We start from the raw sequence: 15,345 nt of genomic DNA, 5'->3' as shown, positions 1-15,345 counted from the left end.
GTAATCCTCGAAAATTAGTGTCCGTGAAATCAAATATCCTTCCGCAAGTTTAGTCATACGTAAAGGAATATGTTAATGTTGGTGTTCCTGGCACGTATCAATGCTACCAACATTGTTAGTCTGTAAATGACGTACAGAGGTTTACAGATGTTTGGTCAGAAACTGGTTCTGTTCTTCGAAAGTATTAAGCACAATGTTTAGAAAATACACATAAATTGTGCGTTGACTGTGTGAGAGTAATATAATGAAATTAATTTACATGAAATGGACATCATTAAGGAGTGGGTTGCTCTAGGCAATTAGAAAAGGAAGTAAAATGAACTGTGGAGGAAACAATATATTCAAAGCAACATTGAAATCACCCAGATAAATGATGTGGAAATTTCTGTGTAGAGGAATCAGAGAAACACTAGAAAGAAGAATCAACTTTACGAAGAAAGATAAGTCATCTCGACAAGAATGCCCACTTAGTTCTCTTCAATATAAACTTATTCCAGGGATTGTATCAACTAACACATTTGATCGTGGAACGGCAGATCTGGGTGGAAGTTGTAAGAATGGGTCATGTAATGATAAGAAACAAGAAGACAGACAGCATCATGGTGAGAAGTGGAGGCATCACAGCTGCATTCAGGAGGCCACACTGCTTGGTGCACTTGGGTGGGTAAGTGGAAATTGTATGTTACTACAGGGTAAACAAGCTTTGATTTTGCATGTTAGTTGACTTGCAGAATAATGTGTGTGTGTGTGTGTGAATTTGTTTACAAGTAGAAAATTCATTCAAGCCCAAAAAATGTATATACCAATTCTAGTTCTAATATATTATGTGACAAGAATCAACATCTGTTCTATGAATGAAACAAAATGTCCCTGCTTTATTCTCAGCACTGGGACTGCACATTTCTGCCCCATTATAAGATTAAGTAATATAATTTGGACTTGAGAAAATGTGAATTCAAAATATTTTGCTATCATTGCATGAAACAGAGTGGTATCATGGTACTTGGCTGGTACCTGTGTCAACCAGTGTGCCGTCATCAGTGCATCCAGCCTTCAGAACTCGAACGATTAAATAGCCGGGCAAGACTGTCTCGCTGCCACACAGAATATGCAAGCCTCTTCGGAATACTGTCCCATTTCGTTCTTGGGCAGCCACTCAGCATACTACCAAAGAATGCTGAACGTGCACTGTCTATCCCTCATGCAGAGCAACTGCAGTCTTCTTCAACCGTCTCGGCAGATGTGTCAGACAGTCCAGATTATTCTGTATCAGAACCAAAATTTGGGCCAGTCACAGCAGACGAGGTATGTTGGAATAAAAATGAACAAGTCAGAGACTAGCAACTAAAAGCAGATTATTGTTTATCAGTAGGTGAACAATTGCAATATTTTCCTATATACCAACAATCATAGAAAGTTTTGCAAGTCTAATAAGGATGTATATAGCTATAAGATGAATTAACAAGAACAATAAATGTAATAATCATGATAGTAGCATAGTGATAATTTGAAGTTTAAGCCATCACCACTAATAGTGATAGTACCGTAATTAGGATGGATTATGGTGATGTCATAACATAATAGTGGTAGTAAGTAATCACTGTGTGCAGGCATCACATATGGGAGGGTGGAGGTAAAACTCGACATGTTCTTAACAGTGACAGTGGCTGGCTGGATGTTGATGATCATTTTTACAGTTTGACTCCCGCTGCCCCTGGAGAAACTCATTTTTATGGTGAACACCACAGCTAATATGGACACATTAATGGGTCCTGCCAGGAATTGAAACCTTTCATTAGCTTTAGTTGCTGTAACTTATTGTATAACTTTGGGTTTCAGGAATAAGCCACTTCTAATGTTGAAAGTCTTCCATTTGCCAAAATGGAAACTTTAAAAATTTTATGCAAACTCTGGTATCTAGCTTCCGCTCACTCACTTTAATGACTGAGCTGGCTTGACTACAGTAGTAGTGATAGTATCATCATTAGAATCTGAGTGCATCAGCCTCCAGAAAGTCACATAGTAATTTAGGACTACGATCATCAAACTCTCACTGCTACCAAAGCTCAAAGTCTCACCTGATGCAGGCTCTGGATGAGGCAGCGGTCAGTCTAACTAGGGCACAGAACACGGTGATAAGTGGCATTGAGAATCGGCTGGGAGTCGCGTGCATGCAGCTTGGCAGGTATAAGGAGGCGCACACTTACTTCCAGAGGGCTGTGGAGCTCAGCTATGCTCCTGCTGCCTTCAATCTGGGGCTGTGCTATGAGACTGGAGTTGGGACACCGCAGGATTTCAAACTGGTATACAACAAAATGCATTGATACTGTAAGATGTCAGAAGGGACATAAGAATATTTGGGATGTGGTTGTGGCCTGTAAGGTTTTAATTTTTATTTCTTATTTGACACTGATTTATGTTACATGGGTTATGTAGGATCAAATGACAGGATTATTATGAATGATGTATTCAGAAGAATGAAAGAAAGTGATCATGATGAGTTTTAAAGTAGTAATCCCAGAATTCATCTGGAGTGAAGACGGTAGCTGATTGATAACATGTAACTTCCTTATACTTATAGAAATGTTTGGTTTTGTAATGCAGTATATTCATTGGATGAAGAAATAATAAATTAGAGATGAAATGCTTTAAACATTTAAAATGTGTGCTGATATTGAGTTTTATGTACCTCACTGGCTTTTGTATTCATTCATTACAGATACAAATCTACTATTGCAAAGCTTATTGCTAGTGGAGTCATAAATTGTTTTCATTTGCATTTGTTCATATCACAGTACTGAAATATACTTAGATTAAAAATTGTGCATTTCAATAGATCTGTTTCATATTATGTGCATGTCTTGTATGATGATCCATTTTTAACAAAGTATGATTTCAATTTTGCGTAAGCAGGCGACATATGAATGAAAATTAAATTCACCCCCATAAAATATGTCAAAAATGCATTTACTTTTTGTATTTCATGCAAAGAACACAAGTTTAGTGAAGTAAAATCCAAAGAGGAGGAGAGATTTGCAAAGGCCAAGAATGTGATGGTGCAATGTCAGGAGAAGTTTCTAACTTTTGCTTGCTAGAGTAAATTAATGAATGAATGATGCTGTATTTTAAGAAAAAGGGCAAGAATTATGCCAGATAGTAGGGGAAATCATAGACATATCTAAGATAAATGTGCACTGTTATTCTATTCTACAGGCTGCAAAGTACTATGAGCTGGCATCAAAGTGGGGACATGCAACAGCAATGTACAATCTTGGTGTCTTCTATGTTCATGGGTGGGGTGGAGTTCCTGTGGACTGCAACCATGCACGACAGCTGTTCATTGCTGCAGCTAAATTGGGGCAAACAAACGCGCAGGAAGCTCTTTCAATGGTTCCTCCTGCCACTGACGATTCCATGGGTAATTTCAAGAAGCTTCTCAAGTTCAAAGAGCCATTTTACTGTATGTTTGAAACAGCTGAATCTATTTTCACAGGTTCTGAAACTTGTTTCAAATGCAGAGTTATCTACATAATGTAAGAGTGACCATAGTATAATATATTATCAGAAATTGGGACATTTGAGACTGTTCTCTTACTAACCTATTTCTCTTCTATGAAAATACAGATTCAAGTGAGCCAGAAGCGGTATTGTACGAACCGCCTCAGACAAACGTCCTGTACCAGATCTTGGGTATGGTGAAGTTAAGACAGTCCGTGGCAGAAAGACCGATCTCTGAGCAAAACATCCCACCTGTAAAATCTGATGCAATTAAAGCTTTATACCAAGCACTTGGCACTGAAGAGCCGGAGGTACTAGAGAATACAGTTGGCAAGACTGTGCATGAAGAACAGAGTAGTTTTAACTTGCATAATGAACTGAACAAAAATAATGTGGCAGTAGAACCTAAAGATGTGCATCATTTATCCATAGTTTGTTGACTGTTACGATGATTCTCATGTGTTATGTATGAAGTACATTATGTTAGATCTTAGAATAGTGTGTTGATTCCCCATCATATCGCAAGATGTGCACTTGTATATATTACCATAGTTCACCAAATACAAGGTGTAATGTAAAGTTCCGTACATCAAAACAAAGTATCTCATATAAACATCAGTTTGGAAAAGCCTCCACCTCAGTCCTCAGTTATAGCTTTCTTTATCATTCTGAAAGTTCTGACCTTACTTCCCCACTGATAACGAAGCAACACTGGACAGCACAGAGGGAAGGAGAGTTATGACGGAAAGGTCACATGGCACAGTCATAGGAACGTTTGGCAGCAGCACTACCAGTGCCTTTTATGACAAAGTTTGCAATGTCCAAATTCAGAAGCTCTGCACTCTAAAACTCATTTGTTTTATTCATGGTATCAAATGACATGCTAAAGACTCTGATGACCAAACACCGTTTAAAAAATGTGGCTCAGGCAGTTAGTCACTGGCTCCTCACAGAGAATGCCCTGGGTATCACTTTGGTCTTTCTGTATGGGATTTGTGGTGGGCAAAGTGGCACTGGGACAGGTTCTTCTCTGAATCTCCAGTTTTCCTGTCAGTATCATTTCATTGCTGCTTCATATTCACTCACGTAACATCTAGAGGGCATGACAATGGGCCCTTTATCAGCCATACTTCCATACGGATTCTCACTCCTTCAACAATAATGACACTACGTCAGAATTTATAATGGTAAATATCTGTAACTAAAGAGGCTTTTCCACACTCATGTTGATATTAACTTTTTTGTTGTTATCGTGTATAGACTCACCATTGAATTTGTATCAGACTTTCGAGTTACATCCTGAATAATGTACATTTCCTTTTCTGCGGGCACCTGAAAAACAGACTTATTTATGCACAATTTCAGTGGCGGGAGAACATAACAATATGTAACATGCACAAATATAATGTGCATCAGTATTTCAGGAGGAATTTCAAGGAAAAATATGGCACTTTTCAAAGTAGGCTGTGTGACAAGGTGCAAAGAGAACCTATATATGAAATAAAAATGCACCTATACAGTTACCAGTTGGCTGCCATGAACATGTATAGAATGAATATACAGGGTAATCAAAAAGAACTCTGGGATTTCATATTCAAGTATATTTTGACATAAAGGACCAACTTAGGTCCTTTATGTCGAAATATATTTGAGTGTGAAATCCTGGTATTCTTTTTCGACGACACTGTATTTCTTGTTTAAATTTGATATGCTACATGCACAGTTTTCGACATAGATGATGGATCACCTTACTGCCCAAAAAGTATGTAAAGGTATACAATATAAGGGGGAAGGATCTATGTATGTCAGAAGATATTTGTAAATTTTGTCTTCTATGAAATGTGATGTTACATAGTAGTCCCATAAGCCATACATTTGTATCATGCCTCATATAATTTTTTAACCTTACATAGATCAGTCAGTGGAAGTGTACCATCTGCTTTTACATTCTCAATGCTGCATGTCCCTCTGAGTCTATTTATGGATTGTAATTGGTTCTCAGAACAAAGAGCAAAAGTTTTTATATTAAGGATTAATGTTCTTGAAATAAAGGTGGTTGGAAAACAAATAGATTTTTAAGATGTCCATTATCCTTAGGGATAGGATCTGGTGTGAAAAAGGAAATGGTTAGCAACTGTTCTATGAAACATCTGTGAAAACCACAACAAAAAAGGCTTCACTGATGTAGTATTAATTCAAATAAATAAGTGGTACAATGCAATGATATCAAATATGTGGTGATTCATAATGGTGGTACAGGACCATGAAGGCCCATGTGGACTAGATATTACCGAGACTTCACATTCCATCTAAGACACATCGCTGGGTTTGCGGTACGACGCAGGTCTGGCTCCTCCAGATCGGTGCACTTGAGCCGACCTGCCTTTGGCCGTGCTGGCCCGCGTTGGTCGCACAGCGTTGGTGACACGATCCGACAAGTAGGAGAGATATACATGTGACAGATCTGGTTGTTGATATTGCTGTAACAAGCAGTATTACAAATTTGTGACAGAAAACACAATACACAAAATATTTTGGTTAGTTCAGGCATAAGTCTCACACCTTAAGTTAATGGACTGTCTTATGAACAGGCACATGTTATATAACCATGGCAGTTAAGTCAACTACAACCCAATCAATCTATTGTCTAATCCTTCAATGACAAATGTAAGAGTTTGCTGGTTCATATTATTCTTGCAATTTGATGACTCCTGCCCCAAGTACAGATGTTTCAACAGTAAAGCGACAGGCTCACATATGCAAGCATTTGGTTTGTGTCCAATCTCTGGTCAGACTTGAAGATACTAACTGGAAGTTTGCAATAATTATTTTAATCCATTCATCAGTCTCATTCAGTGCTACATACTGTCTGCAGTTTATACATCACTGTTAAATTATTTATTAAACCAGTTCTTGATTTAACAGCTTCAAACTGGGGAAATTAGAAGATCTACTTTTGCTCGAACCTCACACATCTGTGTGGCTACCATGTTAGTGTTGCTGATAATAGAATCCTAAAAGTATGAAAATGGGAACAACGCTGTAAGCATACATCTACAACATATATACCTGTAGATGAATCAAGGACAGATCACTTACCTCCCGTCCCTGACCAGCAGAATGAGTGGGCAGTGTCTTGCGCATGTTGTTGCCAGTGTAGGCAACACACTTCAGTTGCCACTCGCCGATGTCCTCGTTCCAGTGCACATACCGCTCCAGCATCTCCTGCAGACATTAAGGTGTAAAGCTCTAAGATGACTCATTCACTCTTAGCACATAAATTGCTAAGACATGTGTTATAAATGGCACTGTGCTTAATATATCACTTTGGGAAGTGTTTTAGGAGAAAAAACAGTTTACTGTATTTACCACCATAGAAGACAAACACAGCACAGAGTCATCTGGTGTGTACTGACAAAAAACAAAGAGAAAATATTATTTGCCTGGTATTGGTGAGGGATAAAGGCATCGATGATTGTCTCCTGAAGCTTCAGCTCGCGCGTGAGACTGCGGATGCTGTCGAGAAGCCCCTCCATCTCACGCTGCTGCTCATATTGCAAGTCACTTAGCTCTGCCTTCGCAGACATCAGCATCCCAAACACTTTCTTCAGCTTCTTTGTCTTGCCAGCTGCCTCCTCTTGCAGAGTCGAGTATCGCTCCTCAATGTCAATCAGCTCTGCCTGCACAAGTCAGTAATCAGAACAGCATACTGATTGTATTTATGTCACTGTATGATGCTATCAGTTATAACACTTCCCCAGTTCCAAATGCTAGGAAATATAATTTTATACTTGAGATTTGAGGTTCTCACAGCAGTGAAGATATCAATGTTACAACACCGCGTGAACTTCTAGGCAGATACCAACATTTCAGGAACATATTGCCTCTTTCTTCAGAGCTGAAGTTGGAGGCAATATGTTTCTCTGAAACACTGGTATCTACCTACAAGTCCACATGGTTTTACAACCTAGAAACCAGCACCAACATTTTTACAACATATTCAGATAAAATTCTTAGGTACAGTTCTCATTAAAAACCTTAACTTTGGTCCATATCTTTATAGTTACCCCACTTTAGTTTGACATTATGATACCCTGGCAGAACATGCACCTAGTAATTATAATTTGTCCTGGCACTGCCACACATTAGTCCCAGAAATGTTAAATATTTGTGTCTCATAATAATTAGTCTCTTCAGAGTTCATAACTACTACCCCCAAAAAATGGCATTATATGCAGTTCACAAGAATGAAGGAACAAAGCAATGTGGTACTGTACCTCCTTCTGTTGCAATGCTTGCCGCAACTGCTCCTCCTTGCAACGGCGCTGCTCCAACTCACGGGCCGATGCCTCCAGCAGCTGCTCCTGAACCTCGACCTTCTCCAAGAGATTCTCCCCTCCAACCAGAATTTTCTTCTCCAGAGTCAGTAGCTTCTCCCTGAGAGCATCATGTTCACTCCTAGAGACCAAACAAATTCTGTCTGTCTGTCTTGCACTTTTGCAAGGAACATAATTAACTCTTTATTACTGCTATGCCCAATATATCTGAACTTAATGTCAACATTACACTTGTGAAAACAATTATTTGCACCTCTAACTTTCAGTTTCTTTATATTTCATATATAGGTGTCTTGGGTGCTTAACTAAGAGCCATGTCACATGTGAGAAAGTAAAGTTATACCTTCAATCTTTCTTCACCTTGGCAGTAGATGGACAGCAGTGGTAAGCTTCACACAGTTTGCTCTCCCCCCCTCCCCCCATGGAAAACCCCTGATACCCATTGGTCAGAAGGCTGAGTGAACCTAATAATTTTATACGAAGACCTTGGCAGAATGGAAAAAAGAATCAACATGTGGAGAAAGTGACAGAGTTGAAATTATGGGGGCCAGAAAATTGTACTTATAAGAAGACATAAAGTGGTAAACTGAGAAAAGAAGAAGGCATTCAAAGTAAGTTTCCATGTGCGTCAAGATTCCACTGTAGTACCAAAGTTACTTTGCAAAAATTGGAAATATCGAACTCATGTCCAATATTTGAACAATTATACTAGTTGGGAAGAAGATGTGTATTAAAACAATTTAAAGCAAATTAATTGTTCCCATGCCACAGTTCATCACTTACTGTGTCTTCTTCAGTTCTACTTGGTGCTTCTCTTCATCACTATTCTCTTTTCCATCATCCTCATCATCAGCTTCATTCTCTGGAGCTTTGTCAATCTCCTTCAGCTGCAACAGAATGCCCACTCTCGGTAACACATTCAACTTTGCATCTTAGTTGGTGTATAAATCCTGAAGAATACACACTGTAAGCCATTAAACTCAATAAGTAAATGCCTGAACCACAGTCAGACATCAAAAAATGTGTCCCTCTGCGATAAACTGCACATTGTTAAATTCAACCAGAAGTAACGGCCACAGTGTTCTTATAAGTAGTTAAATATTTATATTTATAAATATTGTAAGCTCTCACCTGCAGTTCCAGGTCATCTAGGCAATCCAATGTTTGCAACAGATTGTTATAGCCAGCGTCCTTCTCCTCTTTTGGTGTCTTCTCCCCATCCTTGTTGCCCTCACTTAAGTCACTTTCACTCTCAGCAGCAGCAAATCCTGAAACAAATACATTCATTCAGCCACAAAATTAGATTATAACAAAATAAAATGCCTGTTTATTAAATGTTACAGGTTTCAAGGATATCTTGCTCTGTAGAACTACTAAGACAAATGTCCTTTCACTAGAGATCTATTTAAGCATTTATTCATTATTTCATAGCTCAGTCTTCCTGTAATTTTTATAACTGTCACTGATGTTAGGTTACGCAAGAATTTACCACACTGTTTTGTGAAACTCAGTGACACTTACCAAGAGCTCTGTGCTCAAGATAAGCAACAGAAAGTGTTGGAAATCAGATATTCAGCATCTATTAACATATATATGTAATTCAAACCCAGCCTCAAGGCATCATGCGGATAAACCGAGGATTTAAGTCTCTGAATTACTAAGCTGACAACTGGCATTTAGCTCCAGGGTTTAACAATTTAACAAAATGAAAGTGCGACAAATGACCAGCTGGATCATGTGTATGCCTCATCATATGGACAATAAAGGTAAATACATTCACAAGCACCATTCTCATTCAGAGATACTTACCATTATGGGTCACACCAACATCCTCAAGCTGTTTCCGTAGCTCCTCAATTTCCGACTGGAACTGTCGCAACAGGGCATCCTTTGGGTCCTCATTCACGCGAGCACGATTCTTTATATTCTTGGCACGGTTTGCATAGCGCAACGTGCTGATGGTCTCGTCATAATTGAAATCTGCCGGCCCTATGTTGGCACACTGGATATTGATCAAAAGGGCTTATGTTAGATCTTTCTTTATTCACTAATTTTCAATATGCTGTATCATGTGGTTAAGTAATATTGAAAGCTAAATGACAGGATGGCTGAGAATGAAAAACTGAATGGAATATGTACAACAAAACCTAACCTATCCATCGTTCCCCCGAATTAAAGTTTTCCAGAACGCATCGTCCGTTTCGTTCGGTCCGTGATAAGTCCCATATAAAATAATGTTACATTTCCTAGCTTCTATCATTTTTTGGACTGTCGTTTTATCGCATCAATCGTTCAAAATTCTTAATCCTGGCCCCCAATTTTCACGCACTGATCGTTTTATAACGAAATTTACGCAATGTTTTTTAAATTAAAAATGATCGCTTTAGAGACAAATTAAAATCGAAAGTGGCACAACGAGCTTGCCACACGCACGGTCGATACCATCGATGAGTTTTTGACAGATACGAATGGGTCGGGAGCGGTGTGGAAGGGGAAGAAGACGAATGCGAGCCCGAAGTTGTGCCGAGTTTTGCCGAAGCACAGGCTGGATTGGCGTAAAAGTGAATTAGTTCTTTTACGAGCACAATACTATCAAAGGCGTTGGGGAAAACATTTTGAACATGGAAAGGGCTCTGTTTCGCCTAAAACGTAAAGTTTCGATAAAACAATTGTCCATTAAAGACTTTTTTGGCAAAAAGAAGTTACTTTGAAACAGGTTTTATGTGTACTCTTTTGTGTATGCCAAAGAGAAAAATGCACTGTTTTAATTTCTTTCTTTCTGATTTTTTGTGCTTTCCCGCAGCTGTCGTTTTCCTGTATTCATCGTTTTTATTTCTCTCCCCCGTCAAAAATGATGCATCGACGTTTCACTGTATTATCTTGCAGTTGCTTGAAAGGACTACAGAAAATTGTCAAAAATCTCAGGTATAACATTGGCAACACTGACTCAGATTCAAACCAGTACCTCTGAATACTGCTACACTGGCTGCTCAGTAATCTGTACAGCGAAGAGGTTAAGACAACAATCAACATCAGCCAGTACAAACCATAACAGTCTTTGAGTTCCCCCCCAGGGAGTCCTGCAGCAGTCTCGTCAGCTTCGAGTTGCGGTATGGAATGTGTGTGCTTTTGCCATCAACCAATGCCGATATGACGTTGCCAAGTGTGGAGAGGGACTGGTTGATCTTGCTGGCTTCCTTCAGACGCATCCCTGTGGCACCGGTCTTACTCTGACGCTCAGATCCCTGGTAATAAGTTACATGGGACAGGTATTTCGGTTAAACAGTTGAGTCACCAAATTCAATTACAAATACTGTTTGGTGTCACTAGTTCAGACTACACAGCGTCAAAGACTGCATGATTTACAGATTTAGAACGATATGAATGGATGTAGTCATGGCGTAATTTGAGGTACTATCACTGCATTTGCCTACAGGGTCTGAGCAAAACCATGACAACCCTCAGTCAGCACAGTTGGTCTCTAGGTTGAGATTTGAATATGTGACCTCCTAAATAAGAAGCATGAGTGTTGGCTACCTGTCTGTGTCATTTGATAATTACAAATTATAAATAAAACATCAAAAAGCCCAGACAGGATAACCAACATACACTCCAAGACCAGAGTAAAATATTTTGCTTTTGTAAATATAAAAATCAATATTTGCACTGCATGAAACTAGGGAATCTTTAACCAGCAAAGTAACTACAAATTTCCCACGGAATAACCTGCATAAATAAAGGAGACAGTAACTTTTGTTCTTATCTTAGAGCAAGAGATCAGAGATAATACATGAGGTTTGAGGTTCTGGAGAAAACAGACATGAAGTCATGAGGGTGGAATCAGAATACTGTTGGCGATGATAACTTACAGCCAAATCAACAAGATGAAGCTTTCCCATCTTGATGTGCTGTTTGCCATCTTCTCCCACATCCCCATTCTCAATTGTAATCGTGAAGATAGCATGTGAACGAGAACTCTGGGAATTCATTGCTGTTGCTCCCACCACCCCTGTTTAAAAAAAAATATTGAATATGTACTTAGGATGATACACGTAAAGTTGATGGCTGTCTTCTGGGTTGTTGTGCCTTGTAGTCTGGTAGAAGTTTACTCATTTCAGAGGTCCTTGCTGCCTCCATCATTAGGGCAATGCTGCCTCCATCATCGCCCTGATGATTGAGGCAGCAAGGACCTCTGAAATATCGGTAAAATTCTACCAGACTACAAGGCACAACAACCCAGAAGACAGCCATCCTCAGACTCCCTGCAGTGAAAAGCTCAAATCTTGCAAAGGTTAAACTGTCCCTGGCACTTAACGAAGTACCACGCCATGCAGATTTATTGTGAAGATAATTAAAAGATACAAATGTGGGGTCACCTCTCAGAAATGATCCATACAATCTGTTAATTGGTTCAAAAGGTACTGGAGGAGACAACACATGAACAGATGGATACTTTGATATAAAATCATAAATTTATCTTTCGTTGTAAAATTTGTAAAGTAACCAAACTTCCTTCAGTAACTATGGAAAACATAAAGAAATTCTGAAATGATCACTCATACAGACTACAGATTGATGTCTACTTACTGTTTTTATTTCCAAGAGTCATGATTCGCTCCATGTCATCAGCATTGTTTACCACGTACCCTGAGAGGTCCCGTATGTATACCCCAATATCAGGCCGTTCTTTCACCTCAAGGTGGGCGGTCTGGTCCTTTCCCAGCAGGTCCCGAATTTCCTCATTATATATCTCAATGTGTGATACACGAACCAGAAATCTGTCTCAGAGAACAAATTTCATATCAGTCAACAGCAGTCATCTGGGTAGTAATGTGTGAGCTTGCAGAAACCCACAGATTCACGACTGTGAAAACCGCAAGTTTTTACACATTTCATTTCTCTTTATGAACTTAATTTCTGCTGAAGGTGGCTGTCTTCTGGGATGTTGCACCTTGCAGTCTTGAAGATAATGACAGATGGTTCACAGAAGTTCACTGCCTCCATCATCAGGGATCAAACCCCTATCAGACTACAGTGTAACATCCCATAAAATAGCTATACTCATTGTCATGAGAACCTTAAATCTTTATTTCTGATGGTTATTGCAAGATACAAGTGAGTTATGCACAAGTCACTTCACAACATTGAACATGATATAGATTTCTACAGGACGAATAGATAGCTCCTGACCTCCACATGCCTCTAAACACTTCATGTTATACCACATAGACATGATAATGTTTTACTTACCATTATCATCATCACCATCTGATGTCATTTTTAAAAAGCACACATTATTTTGGGAAAGATTTCCCATAAAGCATCTATATTTTAAGGATAAGAATGTTGAGAGAGACAAAAAGTATTAAAAGTTAATATCTAGTTACAAATTATCACTAAAGATTCTTTGTAAAACAACTGCTAACAGTTCTGCTTACTTCTTACGTTCTGCTGCTTTGGCTATGAAACCAAAGATGTGAGCAAATGAGTTTGGGATAATTCCCTTCAGTTCTGGAGCCATGCAGTCTCCCTGCATGGTGAACGTCTTCCCTGTACCCGTTTGTCCATAGGCTAGAATTGTCCCATTGTATCCCATCAACACTTTGTTCACAATTGGCCTTGCAGTCTCATTATACACATCCATCTGCAAAATCATTTATTCATTGTGTAACATGTCCATACATTACTTACTCATACCATATCAATCACAAAGGATGGTGTGCTGAAACAGATGGTTGGGATAAGAAGGCATTCCAACATATTAAGAGAGAGCTGGCAAAGTAAAGAATCAACATCCCTACCATGGGTAATAATGTTTTAACATCTAAAGCTAACATCTGCTTGAGGGGACTGAGGAGTGATATGATTAGCTTCTGTCAAGAAAGCCAATATCCTGGCCAGAAGATTATTCGTTCTGATGGAGAAATATAAACATATATCACAATATGAGTAAAAGCTTGTTTCAACTTTCCTAGCAGAATAGAAGATATATGACAACAAATAGGATTAACTATGTCACAATACTGTTCACAATGATGCATAACAGGCCTATATAAGTGGTCACCATTTTGTAAAGGTATACAAAAGCTTCAATTGCTCCTACACTATAGAATTATTCACCTGGTTACACTTCTCTAACACATAGAAATTTAGTGACAGGAATCTTATGATGAGGTTATTGATAGATTTCAGATGGGTGTGTATTAAAAGGGCTCACATATAGGTTCACCTTGTTTGAAAGTTGCTGCAGCATGCCACATATAATTGCTTTGATATGTCTGAAGTGGACACACTGAGTTACAATGAATTATTCTGACATATATCAACCAAGTAAAGCAACACTTATAACTTACCTGTCTTGAATCTGTGTCAAAAACAACATCAAATGTAAAAGTCTTTGGTGGTTCCCCATCTGCTGCCTGTGGATTTTCAACGGTGATGGTCTTGTTGACAGTGTCAACTTTCGTGATCTGTTGGTACCCTGTTTCAATTTCCTTTTCACTAAGGGGTCGCACACGCACCACTACACGCACATTTTCCACTTCACCATCGTCACACATCTGCCACAACAAGCAACAGAAACAGATGCTTAAAATGGGATTACAAGTACTTGAAAACAAACTGCTCAGAAGAAAGTTTTGCCTTAAAACATGAAGAAGTGAGCAATTAGGTGACAGTCAATCAATACAGGTAAGATAACTATCTTATGAAATGCTGCACCCTTAACTCTGGCATAGTTTGTCCTCGTGTCAGAACTGCTTTCTACCTCCAGCAAGCACCTATAGAACATTGATAAACGTCTACAACAGTTTCTGGTGGAGCACCCCACATGACACCATTCTTCATACCAGCCACCATAAGAAACTGAAATATCATAAATATAATTTATTAAGTTCAGTTCTCTATACAGAAGACTGTCTGACTAACATGAGGTTTGTGTGGTCCACAGCTCTAACATAATTATTAGTGATGATACTCTCTTACTACACAAGATTTATTCTTATAACTATAATTCACTTTATCAAAATCAGTTCACCAATATCTAATGTAACCTTCCAATGTGGCACTGACAAATAAACCCCAACACTGACTTTGGATCGCACACAGTTTCTGTCGCAAATGCCCATCTAAATTAAGTCATCACTATTAGATCATATCTTAACACAGATGAAAAGTACTTAAGATTACTCTAAATGATGGAGACTGTAACTACTTGCATTGACAAGTTTGTTTCATACGTAAAGTATCTTTTCACTCACAGTAACATGTTCAAGATTGCATTGATTTATTAAGTGTTATCAGCGTGTATATACGTTGTGTGTTTTAAATTTAAGTAATTTTCTATGAAAATATACTTACAGGCATTTTCGTTGGTGTAATATTAAACAACTCTTTACGAAACAATTGTTTCTGTCAGCACAACACTATCGATTGCGTCTTCTGCTGGCCTCGTATTCATTTGTCTTTGGGTCGCATGTTAGACAACTTTATGGGTCTTTTATCACAATGT

General features: G+C 38.7%; 2 protein-coding genes across 4 annotated transcripts; one reads left to right on the top strand and one right to left on the bottom strand.

Annotated features, from left to right (window-relative positions):
• The first annotated feature begins 90 nt into the window (after positions 1-90).
• On the top strand, positions 91-5,566 carry LOC110833402 (uncharacterized). 2 transcript variants are annotated; one of them, XM_022071439.2, is made up of 5 exons: positions 93-664; positions 988-1,305; positions 2,088-2,303; positions 3,214-3,418; positions 3,625-5,566. In XM_022071439.2, the coding sequence occupies exons 1-5, from the start codon at positions 371-373 to the stop codon at positions 3,936-3,938; spliced, it is 1,347 nt and encodes a 448-aa protein (XP_021927131.1). In that variant the 5' UTR covers positions 93-370; the 3' UTR covers positions 3,939-5,566. The 2 variants fall into 2 exon arrangements, with proteins under 2 accessions (XP_021927132.1, XP_021927131.1); XM_022071440.2 differs by lacking the exon at positions 2,088-2,303 and having other exon boundaries at positions 91-664.
• A 102-nt stretch (positions 5,567-5,668) lies between these two features.
• Positions 5,669-15,342, bottom strand: Klp64D (kinesin-like protein 64D). Of its 2 annotated transcripts, none has more exons than XM_087348214.1 (13): positions 15,195-15,342; positions 14,189-14,395; positions 13,274-13,479; positions 12,423-12,613; positions 11,705-11,844; positions 10,883-11,080; positions 9,645-9,837; positions 8,967-9,103; positions 8,619-8,722; positions 7,776-7,935; positions 6,942-7,178; positions 6,598-6,723; positions 5,669-5,978 (listed from the first exon to the last, which is right to left on the bottom strand). In XM_087348214.1, the coding sequence occupies exons 1-13, from the start codon at positions 15,198-15,200 to the stop codon at positions 5,808-5,810; spliced, it is 2,076 nt and encodes a 691-aa protein (XP_087204340.1). In that variant the 5' UTR covers positions 15,201-15,342; the 3' UTR covers positions 5,669-5,807. The 2 variants fall into 2 exon arrangements, with proteins under 2 accessions (XP_087204340.1, XP_021927140.1); XM_022071448.2 differs by having other exon boundaries at positions 7,776-7,956; positions 15,195-15,341.
• Between the last annotated feature and the right edge of the window lie 3 nt (positions 15,343-15,345).

This window comes from Zootermopsis nevadensis, unplaced genomic scaffold, assembly GCF_977971745.1.
Source record: "Zootermopsis nevadensis isolate Lab colony 2312 unplaced genomic scaffold, Znev_1.0 Znev_ptg000012l, whole genome shotgun sequence".
Classification (NCBI taxonomy): domain Eukaryota; kingdom Metazoa; phylum Arthropoda; class Insecta; order Blattodea; family Termopsidae; genus Zootermopsis; species Zootermopsis nevadensis.
The sequence above is the reverse complement of the archived record's forward strand: the minus strand, read 5'-3'. Positions and strand labels throughout refer to the sequence as shown.

What these genes read in the sequence shown, in the direction of transcription:
- LOC110833402 (XM_022071439.2), top strand. Translation starts at nt 371, where the DNA reads ATGATGTGGAAATTTCTGTGTAGAGGAATCAGAGAAACACTAGAAAGA. An exon ending in GGCCAGTCACAGCAGACGAG is followed by an intron (nt 1,306 to 2,087) that starts GTATGTTGGAAT and finishes CACCTGATGCAG; the next exon opens with GCTCTGGATGAGGCAGCGGT. An exon ending in CACCGCAGGATTTCAAACTG is followed by an intron (nt 2,304 to 3,213) that starts GTATACAACAAA and finishes TCTATTCTACAG; the next exon opens with GCTGCAAAGTACTATGAGCT.
- Klp64D (XM_022071448.2), bottom strand. An exon ending in GGAACTCAAAGACTGTTATG is followed by an intron (nt 9,838 to 10,882) that starts GTTTGTACTGGC and finishes ATCAATATCCAG; the next exon opens with TGTGCCAACATAGGGCCGGC. An exon ending in AAGCATTGCAACAGAAGGAG is followed by an intron (nt 7,179 to 7,775) that starts GTACAGTACCAC and finishes TGACTTGTGCAG; the next exon opens with GCAGAGCTGATTGACATTGA.